Raw genomic sequence first — 13,781 nt, forward strand, 5'->3', positions numbered from 1 at the left:
TTATTTTAAAGCACCACTTTTCTACTTGTAAGATGTATAGGAAATTCTTTATGGATCACTGGATGCATGGAGTGGATCACTAAGGGAATATCACCTCCTAGGCAACCAAGAAAGAACTTTGCATGGAAAGTACAATAAATAGCAATCTGAATTTTCAAAGATACTTTAAAAAGAATAAAAAGTTCCTCAACGCAGTCACATCAAATGCAAAAAATATCTCAAACCATCAGCATACTATCAACTTAATGCAACTAAACGTCTTTTGGGAAGTTGCCAGTGGTACCACAGAAACCAAAGCCAAACAGGACTCACCTGAATACCTTTAGTTAAATGATAAAAAAGCTTCAGATGCAAAGCAGAAAGAAATTCATTTAACTACATTTACCAAAGATTGCTGATAATGCACTGTGAAGAATTACTGTAGCAGCAGAATCATATAAAACTTCATTCCCAACATCAGATAGGTCTACTTTTCCTGCTCTTGTAACTGAACAATAGGTATTAAAATTGTAAGAGACTCCAAATCATCTGACTCATGTGGAAATGATGGTATCCAACACTATGAAAAATCCTTCTGTGGGACCGTCACATCCTCACACACAGTGAGTTTCCCAGAAGCATTAAAGACCTCTAACGTAACTGCAGTCTTCAAAAATGAGAGAAGTCAAAATGCAAACAATTGTTGTCCTATTTCCATACTCTCAGCTATATTTACGATATAGCTAAACCTAAGATAATCGAGAAAGTTATCTACAGTCAAATAACAGCATTTATTGATAAAATGGAATCACTGACCCGTTAATTATGCACTCTTAATAAATTCCATGAGCAGAGTCTTAAATCCATCAACCAGGAGGGATTTTACTCTGGATTTTTCACTGACTTAAGTAAGGTTTTTGGACTCGTTAATCACTCATTGTTGCTTTGGAAGCTAGAATCTTGTAGCATCAGAGGCACTGGAAATCAGTGGCTTCTATCACACCTCATCAACCAAAAGCAAATGGCTGAAATCACAAGCCCATAATCTGAAAAAAGTTACTCGGACAAAGCCCTGAGAAAATGTGGAGACATATGGGGCTCAGTGAAAGGGGCCCTCTGCTCTTCCTATGTTTTATTAAATTTCCCAAGTACTACTTCTGTAATTCCCCCCCCCCCTTCCCCCCATGAACCATGGACCTTGACATTGGTGGGGAGGCTTGCGTGCCTCAACAATACAAATAGCCATACCGTAGGTGCAACCACAACGGAGGGGTATCTGTTGAGAGGCCAGACAAACAAGTGGTTCCTGAATATCATTATTCCCGAGAGCATGCAGCTTTACTGTATGGTTAAATGATGATGGCGTCCACTTGGGTAAAATATTCTGGAGGTAAAATAGTCCCCCATTCGGATCTCCAGGCGGCGACTACTCAGGACGACGACATTATCAGGAGAAAGAAAACTGGCCTTCTACGACTCGGAGTGTGGAATGTCAGATCCCTTAATCGGGCATGTAGGTTAGAAAATTTAAAAAGGGAAATGGATAGGTTATAGTTAGATATAGTGGGTATTAGTGAAGTTCGGTGGCAGGAGGAACAAGACTTCTGGTCAGGTGAATACAGAGTTATAAATACAAAATCAAATAGGGGTAATGCAGGAGTAGGCTTAATAATGAATAAAAAAATAGGAGTGCGGGTAACCTACTACAAACAGCATAGTGAATGCATAATTGTGGCCAAGATAGATACGAAGCCCACGTCTACCACAATAGTAGAAGTTTGTATGCCGACTAGAGCTCCGCAGATGACAGAGAGATAGATGAAATGTATGATGAGATAAAAGAAATTATTCAGATAGTGAAGGGAGATGAAAATTTAATAGTCATGGGTGACTGGAATTCGATAGTAGGAAAGGGAAGAGAAGGAAACGTAGTAGGTGAATATGGAATGGGACTAAGGAATGAAAGAGCAATCTGCCTGGTAGAATTTTGCACAGAGCATAACTTAATCATAGCTAACACTTGGTTCAAGAATAATGAAAGAAGGTTGTATACATGGAAGAAGCCTGGAGAGACTGACAGGTTTCATATAGATTATATAATGGTAAGACAGAGATTTAGGAACCAGGTTTTAAATTGTAAGACATTTCCAGGGGCAGATGTGGACTCTGACCACAATATATTGGTTATGAACTGTAGATTAAAACTAAAGAAACTGCAAAAAGGTGGGAATTTAAGGAGATGGGACCTGGATAAACTGACAGAACCAGAGGTTGTACAGAGTTTCAGGGAGAGCATAAGGGAACAATTGACAGGAATGGGGGAAAGAAATACAGTAGAAGAAGAATGGATAGCTTTGAAAGATGAAATAGTGAAGGCAGCAGAGGATCTCGTAGGTAAAAAGACGAGGGTTAGTAGAAATCCTTGGGTAACAGAAGGGATACTGATGTTAATTGATGAAAGGAGAAAATAAAAAAATGCAGTAAATGAAGCAGGCAAAAAGGACTATAAACGCCTCAAAAATGAGATTGACAGGAAGTGCAAAATGGCTAAGCAGGGATGGCTAGAGGACAAATGTAGGGATGTAGATGCTTATCTCACTAGTGGTAAGATAGATATTACCTACAGGAAAATTAAAGAGATCTTTGGAGAAAAGAGAACCACTTGCATGAATACCAAGAGCTCAGATGGAAACCCAGTTCTAAGCAAAGAAGGGAAAGCGGAAAGGTGGAAGCAGTATATAGAGGGTCTATACAAGAGCGATGTTCTTGAGGATAGTATTATGGAAATGGAAGAGGATGTACATGAAGATGAAATGGGAGATATGATACTGCGTGGAGAGTTTGACAGAGCACTGAAAGACTTAAGTCAAAACAAGGCCCCGGGAGTAAACATCATTCCATTAGAACTACTGATAGCCTTGGGAGAGCCAGCACTGACATAACTCTACCATCTGGTGAGCAAGATGTATGAGACAGGCGAAATACCCTCAGACTTCAAGAAGAAGATGATAGATAATTCCAGTCCCAAAGAAAGTAGGTGTTGACAGATGTGAAAATTACCGAACTATCAGTTTAGTAAGCCACGGCTGCAAAATACTGACACGAATTCCTTACAGACAAATGGAAAAACTGGTAGAAGCCGACCTCGGGGAAGATCAGTTTGGATTCCATAGAAATGTTGGAACACACAAGGCAATACTGACCCCACAACTTATCTTAGAAAATAGATTAAGGAAAGGCAAACCTACATTCCTAGCATTTGTAGACTTAGAGAAAGCTTCTGACAATGTTGACTGGAATACTCTCTTTCAAATTCTGAAGGTGACAGGGATAAAATACAGGGAGCGAAAGGCTATTTACAATTTGTACAGAAACCAGATGGCAGTTATAAGAGTCGAGGGGCATGAAAGGGACGCAGTGGTTGGGAAGGGAGTGAGACAGGGTTGTAGCCTATCCCCGATGTTATTCAATCTGTATATTGATCAAGCAGTAAAGGAAACAAAAGAAAAATTCGGAGTAGGAATTAAAATCCATGGAGAGGAAATTAAAACTTTGAGGTTTGCCGATGACATTTTAATTCTGTCAGAGACCGTAAAGGACCTGGAAGAGCAGCTTAATGGAATGGACAGTGTCTTGAAAGGAGGATATAAGATGAACATCAACAAAAGCAAAACAAGGATAATGGAATGTAGTCGAATTACATCGGGTGATGCTGAGGGTATTAGAGTAGGAAATGAGACGCTTAAAGTAGTAAATGAGTTTTGCTATTTGGGGAGCAAAATAACTGATGATGGTCGAAGTAGAAAGGATATAAAATGTAGACTGGCAATGGCAAGGAAGGCATTTATGAAGAGAAATTTGTTAACATCGAGTATAGATTTACGTGTCAAGAAGTCTTTTCTGAAAGTATTTGTATGGAGTGTAGCCATGTATGGAAGGGAAACGTGGACGATAAATAGTTTAGACAAGAAGAGAATAGAAGCTTTCGAAATGTGGTGCTACAGAAGGATGCTGAAGATTAGATGGGTAGATCACATAACTAATGAGGTGGTCCTGAATAGAATTGGGGAGAAGAGAAATTTGTGGCACAACTTGACTAGAAGAAGGGATTGATTGGTAGGACATATTCTGAGGCATCAAGGGATCACCAATTTAGTATTGGAGGGCAGTGTGGAGGGTTAAAATCATAGAGGGAGACCAAGAGATGAATACACTAAACAGATTCAGAAGGATGTAGGTTGCAGTGTGTACTGGGAGATGAAGAACCTTGCACAGGATAGAATAGCACGGAGACCTGCATCAATCCAGTCTCTGGACTGAAGACCACAACAACAACAACTTCTGTATTATTTACAGATGTCAAAAATTTGCTCCTCCAATTCGACTCAGTTGTTCAATTAAAATACAAGCCGAAGAGTACAACTGAAAGGTCCTGCCCTGACTGTACAAGAATAAATCACTGGTGAACACAAGCAAGACAGCTAATATGCTGCTCTGTCTATCCAGAAGCCCTCTGCCTATATTAAACCCTCAAAAATTGATGTCAAAGAAATTGAATAAGTACCAGGCACAACGTTTTTGGGCATATGAACTGACAGAACACATCAACGGGACCAACACAGAGAGAAATTGCTAAAAAAAATCCAGGTAGTTTCTGCTATGCGTTTAGAATCTGCAGCCAATTAAGTGATATACATACAAGTATGCTAGAAAAATCCAGGTAGTCTCTGCTGTGCATTTAGAATCCTCAGCCAATCATGTGATACCCTCTAAAAATTGTGTACCATGAACTTACACATTCAGTAATAGCATACGGCATCCCATTTGGGAGCTGCTCACAGAAAAATTTCGTTGCACAAAAAAGGCTGATGAAAAAATTATTAAAAGATCACCAAAGAAATCCACAGCAAACATTAATCTGATGGGCAAAACATTGAGGAGAAATTATGATGGGATTGGAAACATAGGCAAACTACTCTTTAACAAACTACCCCTAACATTTAGAAATAAAACAAATACTTTTAATAATCTGGTATGAGGGAGATAAATTTTAGTGAGGGAGGTTATTGTGTTAAATATGACAACAGTCTGTCTACCAAAACTTTTGACACTGAAATCACCCAACTCTTATATGTAACATCCACAGTTTTCTACTTCTTTGTCCCATTTTTTCTTTTAATTTTTCGGTGTAATGTTTAAAATTAGATATACTTCAGTGTTCTTAGTGCTTTTTTACCACATGGCTGCTGTTGATTTCGACAATATGTGGCTGTTGGCATCTCAACACCTTTACTGTTCATGAGTAGTAACCTTTACTTCTAAATTATTTACATTCTGACAGAACTCTTCATTCCATGTTTAAAACTAATAGCAGTCAATTGCCAGAACTGTAATGTTCCCAGTAACACTGATTAGAACAACATGCACATATGAGTACATGGCACACTTTACAGTTGCTGAATCGTAAATACTGATGTATCTGAAAAAATGATGCCCATTTCATATCTTATTATTGGGCAATATGGCACTGTCATTACTGTATCAGAAAAAAAATATTCTAAAAGTTTCAAGAATGAGATAGCTAACATTAGTAGAGTAGCATGCTTCAGAGTCCAACAAGTTATTGTTGATGGTCTCACCTGTCTTGGGGAGCTGCTTCTTTGCTCCCATCATCACTAGCTGTCTCTTGTGCCAACTGGTCAAGGTAATGTTGAGGCACAGACTGTCCACTGCTCTGGAGATCAACTACTGTTGCAAGAAGCTGTTGCAAATGTTGCAGCCGTGCCCTTGCTTCTTGTAGTTTGCTGTACGTGCAGAAAGAAAAACTGCATTACTATTTTATTCAAAGACATAATTTTTATTAATGTATTCATTCTGTATATAGGGAAGAGAAGGTAATGCAAGCAATTTTAAAGTTGAGTTTGGAAATAAGAGTGAAACATATTATGTAAACCAATAAATAAAAGAATACAATCATACAGCAATAAATGAAGTATCAAACACCAATTTTATGTTTTTCTGTCCATCTACATTTCAGTCTGTTAAAAAAAAGAAAGACACAGCATTTCAGCAAACAATTACCACTGCTAGCTCAGAGTACTGTCAAAACTAAACTTAGATTGGCTCCTTTTCTGTGAAATACCAGTACCACAGTCACATAGACAAATTAAATCTGTGAAAAACCTAAGAAAGCAAGCATCTTAATGAAAACTGAACAGAGGAAAACCTTGGGTTGCAGAAGAAAATTTTATAGAGTGGGAAGAAAGAATAATTTTTCTTGTTGGCTGTGTGCCATATTTGCACTTATATAGGCCATGTATGAATACAGGCCGCACCTAAACTTTTGACATAAGAGTATAGTAAGAAGTAAATCTCAAATACTAACCACGTAACTAAATTTACAAGAAAATACAATTACGCATATCTCTCTGTTCCCTTCTTCAACTCCTGCATAACTATGAAGGGAATTGTCCGATCTGACATGTCAAAACCTGCCATCAAATTCTTTATACAGTAAGGAATTGCAGAAAGAATGCAATTACAAAATTTTAGCTGCTAAGACACACTACAAGTATTTTTTAAAAAATGTTAAAAATTGTCAAATTTGTAGCTCACTAGGTGGCTGGAGAATTGTACACCCCTATCATGGCTGTAGCAGACAGAACATGTGCAACAGCGCAGGTGCACAGCCTTGGCTGACAGTGCACTGGTGAATAGATAACAGAGCACAACACAATCGTAATTTGAACAAAGCGAATTTCAGTCTCTGTTGATAGCTTCTCTGACAGGTTTGTTAAGAGTTACTATTTGCTAAAATTTGCAACCTGTTTAATATCCATAATAATTTAACAGTTGCCTTTGCTGTATCACCAACTGTTAGCAATGGAGATAAAACCAAATTAATTTTACTTTGTGTTTCTACAAGGTATGTTCAAAAAATTCTGGATCATTCGTAATTTTGCGCCAATGGCATGTTGGAGTGAAATGCGGTCGGCATCCCAGCACACACGTGTGTTTAATGTGTAATGGCAGGAAGTTTCATTTTTGTATGTCTGTTACGTTATTGTTCAGTTCTGTATTGAGAAGAACTTTGAGTCACACAGTTTGCAAACTTCAAGATGGCAGAATTAGAAAACTGATGTCTGCATTAAATTTTGTGTGAAACTCAAGAAAACCTTTACACAGACACACCAAATAATGCAGGAAGTCTATGGTGATGAGTACTTAAGCGATACTCATTGTAATGAATGGTTCACATGGTTTAAGGATGGCTGGACGGAAGTTAAAGATGACTCTTGTTCAGGACACCCTTTGATGTCTACTGACAATGCTCATGTCAGGAATGTCAACGAAAATGTACGTACCAATCGAAGAATGACTGACCAAGAGATTGCAGAAGAATGTAACAGTTCAGTATGATCATGTCACGAAATCCTGACACAGCATCTTGGAATGCATCGTGTTGCTGCCAGCTCGCCCCATGGCTCATGAGTCTAGACCAGAAAGACCTTCATCTCGCAATCTGTTACAAGCTTTCGGACCATGCAGATGAGAATGAGATATTTCTTAAGAGAATCATAACTGGTAATGACACGTGGATCTACGGTTATGATGTTGAGACCACGGTTCAATCTTCACAATGGGTCAGGAAAGGTTCTCCAAGACCAAAAAAAGCTCATCAAGTCAGGTCAAATGACAAAGACACACTGATAGTTTTCTTTGACTTTGAAGGATTAGTTCATCATGAGTTCATGCCACAGGGACAAACTGTTAATGAAGTGGGACGTGTTGCAATGCCTGTAAGAAAATATGAGAAGGAATTGGCCTGAAATGTGGCGAAACAATTCATGGCTCCCGCATCACGATAAAGCACCTGCACATTCATCCCTGTTGGTGCGTGACTATTACACAAAAAAAGAGATCACTATGCTGCCTCATCATCCGTACTCTCCAGACCTGGCCTGTGGACTTATTTTTATTTACAAAGTTGAAAAACCCGTGGAATGGATGAAGATTTGCCACAAAAGACAAGATAAAATTTGCAAGTGGTGCTTCATGCAATCTAGCAAGAGGTATACCAGGACTGCTTCCAGAAGTCAAAATGGGATTGGGAGTGGTGTATCAATTGTAGAGGAGAGTATTTTGAAAGAGACCCTGCACAATAAGTAAAAAATAAGCACAGAAAAAATTTTTGAACAAAGTTCCAGAATTTTCTGAACATACCTCATTTTTGCTCAAAACACCTGTCTTTGTGCAGGTTCCAGAGTTTCACAGTAATGTGGTGTCCAAGTGACGTTTTCAACCTCACAAAGATGAGCATGAAGAATATGGTATGCAACCAAAATCACCTATTTCTCCTGAAGACCTACAAATGTGTTATTTATTAGTTAATTTCTTGGACATTCATTTGAATAATGTCGACATTTCATTAGAAATTGTGGAAACATTAGAAGATCAGGAAATTGATGATTCTATGAATTGTGGTACCTATGCTTTGAATGGCAAAGAAAAGGAAGGAAAATGCTTAAGTTAAGCAATGTGCAAAGCCTGTTTTGTGTTGTAAAATCTGAACAACAGTACCAAGCAAGATCTGTGAGTCTGGACACACTGACTTGCACATGAGATGAACATTATTGATGTCCATGCTTCTTTGATCTGGTTAAACGGATTCAGAACATTATAGTGAATAGGAAGTAGCAAAATTACAAGGTTTACTTCAACCAAATGTGTAGAGGACATATCATTGATCAGAAATATGAGTACTATAGAGAAATTTGTAGCTCATATGAAGAAAAAGCTTCTCATTATCTCCTAAAATTCTGTGTATAAAGGCAATCACTCAGGTTTTTGCACTGATAAGTATCAGTGAATTACTGTTTCCACAGCTTTATATCTATTTTCAGCAACATCATAGCAAACTAGAACCAAAATTAAAAAAAAAAAACTGTTTAGTTGCAGATATCTTGCAAAATCAGGAAAAATGGGAGAGGAGAATTTTCAATATTACATCTGAAACCTCTTCTTACCAGTTGCAGAAAATAACTCACTGCTTTTGCTGGGCTCTTGGCCTGGACATAATGACATCTCTGGCTGTAGGATGCTGATGAAAAGGCTGTTAATATAATCCAGATTCCACCTGGAACTAATAGTGCGATTCAGCCTCTTAAAAAAGAAATTTTTGTGTGAGTCTAAAGCATTTTTAGTAAATTGTCAGACAATGTAATTACTGACATCTCTGTCATTTCCAGTTTATTACTGGTGCATTATTGTTAAACTTCACTCATTTCTGCACTGTCAGTTTGCATCACCATGTTTCTTAAATTTTGTCAGGTATGCCAGATATGTAGCACAATATCCAGAACAATGGCCACAGCCATTTATTACTCCATCCTAATTCTGTTTAAACAAAACTAACAATAACTGTGAAGTGCCTGACTGCATTAATTTTTATTTTATCAGGTATGTCTGGTGTAATGAAAATGTTTATTTTGTCATCCAATAGACATTTTGCATTTTTGTGGTAACTACATTGAATAAACAAAGAACTGTTTCATTGTTAGTAAACGGTGCCATTATTCAAAAATTATCATAAGGGCTACACTGCAGAAATTGTTATAAAATATTTCATGCACCAAAGTACAGTTCTGACTGATGGAAGTTGTCTGTAATGTATCATCATACACTGCCTAGATTTGCTTTCCTCTGCTAGTCACTTGTGTAATAATTATATCTGCAACAGTTTAGCTGTCAATATGAACTGCCAGTTATTCAAACTATTAATGATTTGAAACATTTTCGGTATGGTTTACATGCTTAAAATTCGTGGGTGTTCACTTTGGTCTTTCTGCTATGTGGCACTACATTCTCCTGTCCACTCATTCATCGACTCGCACACTGGGCAGCAAGGGCATTACAAACCACTTTTTATAAGTGGTTCTTCATAAAGCAAAAATGAATAGCTTTTAACATTTTTCTTTTCCTTAGAAGTCAAAATGTTGACAGCATATTTCTTTTGGCATATTTTCCTGGGTGAAAAATTTCAGGGCAGGTTTTGACATGCCGCATTGGATAATTCCCTTGTAACAGTGATTCAACACACACACACACACACACACACACACACACACACACACACACACACACACACACAGGGACACTGTATTTTGTGAACATCAAGGTCCACTGTGTGTATTTGAAAGTACCTATCAGACTATAGCATCCTGAGATGATAGTGACCTGGTGTGTGTGTGTGTGTGTGTGTGTGTGTGTGTGTGTGTGTGTGTGTGTTCCTTCCTCTGAAGACAAACTTAGTCCAATGGCTTAATTTACATTTGAATGAACTTTAAATGTGCCTGTTTGGCATTCATTGCCTTCAATGCCCCTTCTATGTGGTGAGTAGCACTCTATCCTATTTCATTAAATCAGAGACAGACAGAGAGAGAGAGAGAGAGAGAGAGAGAGAGACTGACATTGTGACTAAAGGTAATGTGTACACAGAAGAGTATATTTTTAAGTGACTGTATGATTTGTGATATCTATCCACAGTTTTATGAAAATATTGTCTCAATTGTCAAACATGGTAATGCTTCTAAGTTTTCTTCAAAAGTCTTCTAAATTAGCAATGAAATGTAGAATGAAGCTTACATGTGTAATTTTTAACATGGACTGTTCTAATCTGTAACTAACAGCAGGCAGTAATTACAAACAAAGAGCAAATATAATTAGTATTTATTTTAACTGAAACTTACATTGCTTTATTGTGGATGTCACGTGCTCTCTCCCGTTCACCTTCACTGCTGATGTTATCAGGTTTGTTACGAACACAAAGATTTACTGCAAGTTCATTCTCCTGCTCTGCTTCATTCTGCTCAGGATTGTCTCTCTCCTAAAAAGTGCAAATGCAGTAAGTATCATTTGTATATTATTATAGTTCTGTTTCAAACATCAAGTGCTTACTGCATAGCAAGATTACCATCAAAACACAGATCCAGGACTCAATGAATTTTATCAGCAAGTTATTCAGAACCTACTTTCCTGCTTCAATTACAGTCTTTTGCATTATCTGAGTCTCTGAAATTGTCACCTAGAACTCAATGGAATTTCTTGCAGTTGTTACTACTTTTGAGCAGTCCCTATATGTAGTGATAGTGGTAATATGGTTGTGTATATGGGTTAGGTCCTTCACCAGATGTTCCTGGAATGTATCTTCAATGATTAATTTCCTGTAAACTGGAGTCTTTCGTTATCCCACTGATTGTTTTACACTGTCCCAGACTGTTCTGAATTTAAGACTGTGTGTTGTTTTTGCTGTTTTCTTCAGTCTGCAGACCAGTTTAATGCAGCTATCCACATTAGTTTCTTCATAATTATTGCACCCTACATCCACCTGAATCTGCTTAGTGTATTCAGTCTTGGCCTGTCTCTACAATTTTCACTCCCCACACTTCCCTCCATTGGCAAATTTACAATTTTTTAATGTGTCAGGATATGTTTGTCAATTAGTCCCTTATTTTAGTCAAGATGTACCATAATTTTTTCCCATACTCTGATTCAGTACCTCCATTACCTGATCTCCCAGTCTGTCTTCAGCATTCTTCTGCAACACCACATTTCTGTTCTCTTCCCACACAAATTTCTCCATTCTTAATTACTGACTGACTTTTAAGTTGCTAGGTGGACTTGTTACTGGGTGTATAGCACCTCAATTGAAATGTCCTCCCATTATACAACTTATCTTTATTATGTTCATAATATTATTGTATTGTGAGTCCAAGCAGAAAAATGCAGTATGACTATGAAGTCTTTTGTTATGGATCCCTTGGGGAAAAAGGTTCTTGTTCAACTTGTCATGTCAGGTTTGGGTAAAATTCCAAGCTTTTGCTGACTCCCTCCATCATCATTGTCGTCAGGGGCTACTTGAAAGCAGTGACACTTGGATTTTTTCCTGGACATGGCTATGATTTTGGGCTTTGAGCTCAGTATCATGTATTTACTAGTATTGTACAAATAAACTGTGTTATACTGGTATTTACAACACAAATAAATCCCACCAGTAAACAGAAAGAGTACCTATCTGAAACTAACATATTTCATCCCCCCTCCCCTCCCCTCCCACACACACGCACACACGCGCACACACACACACACACACACACACACACACACACACACACACACACACACACACAAAGAAAATATTATGGCTCATATTAATAGTTACTGCACTAAGGTGGTGACTTGTTTGTGGGTTAAGAGAAGTCACAGTGATTTACTTGTTCAAATCATGAAATGTCCCAAGAGGTAATGTTATACAGCTATTCAAATTACCAAGTTCATCAAGCACAGTAGGATTTTCAATAAAACTGATAGCAACAAGAGAAGCAAGATTATTTGCTCTGAAACATATGCTTATAAGAAACTGAATTAGAGATAGCTGTTATGTTGGAAAGGGAACGCACTTATCATCACAGAAACAAAATAGTTTGGAGTGTCACATTACTGATCTCCTGTGACAAGTGTATTGGCAGTTGACACAAGAATAGAGTGCAGAATGGGCAAGACAAGCAATATCAGCACATCAGTTTGCGGCCACACTGTGGGAGAAATTCCATCTACAACATTATGCAGGCACAGAGCTATTTACTTGTCATTGTGTCAAGCATTTACTGCAAGTTTATAACACTTGGAAGACAAACCACAGTGCAAAAAACCTTTGCCAATCAAGTGATGGACAACAACAATGTTTGAGCAGATGTACTATCCAGAACCATCTTCTCACTATGGTGTACAGAAGTCACTGTCCCACATGTGTGCCTCTGTTCATTGTGTCACCTGGCATAGAGATCCCCATGAGCACAAGATACTCCCAAATACTGAAAAAAGGCTGCATGGTCATATGATTTGTAGTACACATTGGTAGGCATCAATGACAGGATACAAATATGTCAAAATACACAATTTGGCAATGCATCCCGCTTGGCAATGTGGCACTGGTCTGTCATGGGGTGTAGGTAAGTTTCTCATGTGTGCAATGTTTATGTAGAATGATACATCTGCCATTTTCTCTCTCTGTTGAACAAACCTACTATCTGATCATACACATGATCAAACATACCCATTTATTCACCCACATCATCCAGATCATACAACATTTGTTTATGTGATACCTGTAGCAGACGACATTATAAACAACATGAATTTGGTTAAATAAAGTACTGCAGCTTGGTTTGATACATATGATTTACTATTTAAATGACAAAAAGCCATGACTACATTGTTCACGCTATCAACACTTAACAACAAAATTACCTGGAATTCTTATGAAATATCTACTGAGGACTTTGGTGGCCTCTGCAACTTGAGGATACAAAAGTATAGCATATTTTGCATTTTTTTTAAATTTGTGTTAACGTAAGGGTTAGTACTAAGGGAAAACTGCAAAAACATAAATGATTTTCTTATAAATCAGATGAATGCAATCAAAGTGAAGGCAAGAACACATTGAAGGCCTTTGTTAGATAAATCTGAGATCTTAATAGTAATTAACATATTCTTACTATGTCGATGATGTATTTGCTTAACTACTGAACATATCTGTAATAAATCAATGACATAAGTACAATACCAGAACCTGTACATCTCTAGTCTTACCAAAAAACAGATTGGCAGAAACTAAAACCAGCCATGTTTATATAGTAATGAAAGTGTGTAACAAAATCTCAAATTCACCCAATGTATGCCTGTCAAATTGTTTAAGGAAAAACTTCGTAGTTTCTTATGAACAAATCCATTTTAGTCATTAG

At 37.6% G+C, this 13,781-nt stretch overlaps 1 protein-coding gene across 4 annotated transcripts in view; it reads right to left on the minus strand.

Annotated features, from left to right (window-relative positions):
- LOC126175965 (pericentriolar material 1 protein-like) overlaps positions 1 to 13,781 on the minus strand; it is a 405,228-nt gene that overhangs the window by 302,281 nt on the left and 89,166 nt on the right. For all 4 annotated transcript variants that reach the window (XM_049923056.1, XM_049923053.1, XM_049923054.1 and 1 more), the window contains 2 exons: positions 10,728 to 10,864; positions 5,619 to 5,783 (listed from right to left, as the gene is read on the minus strand). In XM_049923056.1, coding sequence (XP_049779013.1) covers positions 5,619 to 5,783; positions 10,728 to 10,864 — 302 coding nt within the window. The remainder of the gene's footprint in view (positions 1 to 5,618; positions 5,784 to 10,727; positions 10,865 to 13,781) is intronic.

The sequence above is a fragment of the Schistocerca cancellata genome, chromosome 3 (assembly GCF_023864275.1).
Source record: "Schistocerca cancellata isolate TAMUIC-IGC-003103 chromosome 3, iqSchCanc2.1, whole genome shotgun sequence".
Lineage (NCBI taxonomy): Eukaryota > Metazoa > Arthropoda > Insecta > Orthoptera > Acrididae > Schistocerca > Schistocerca cancellata.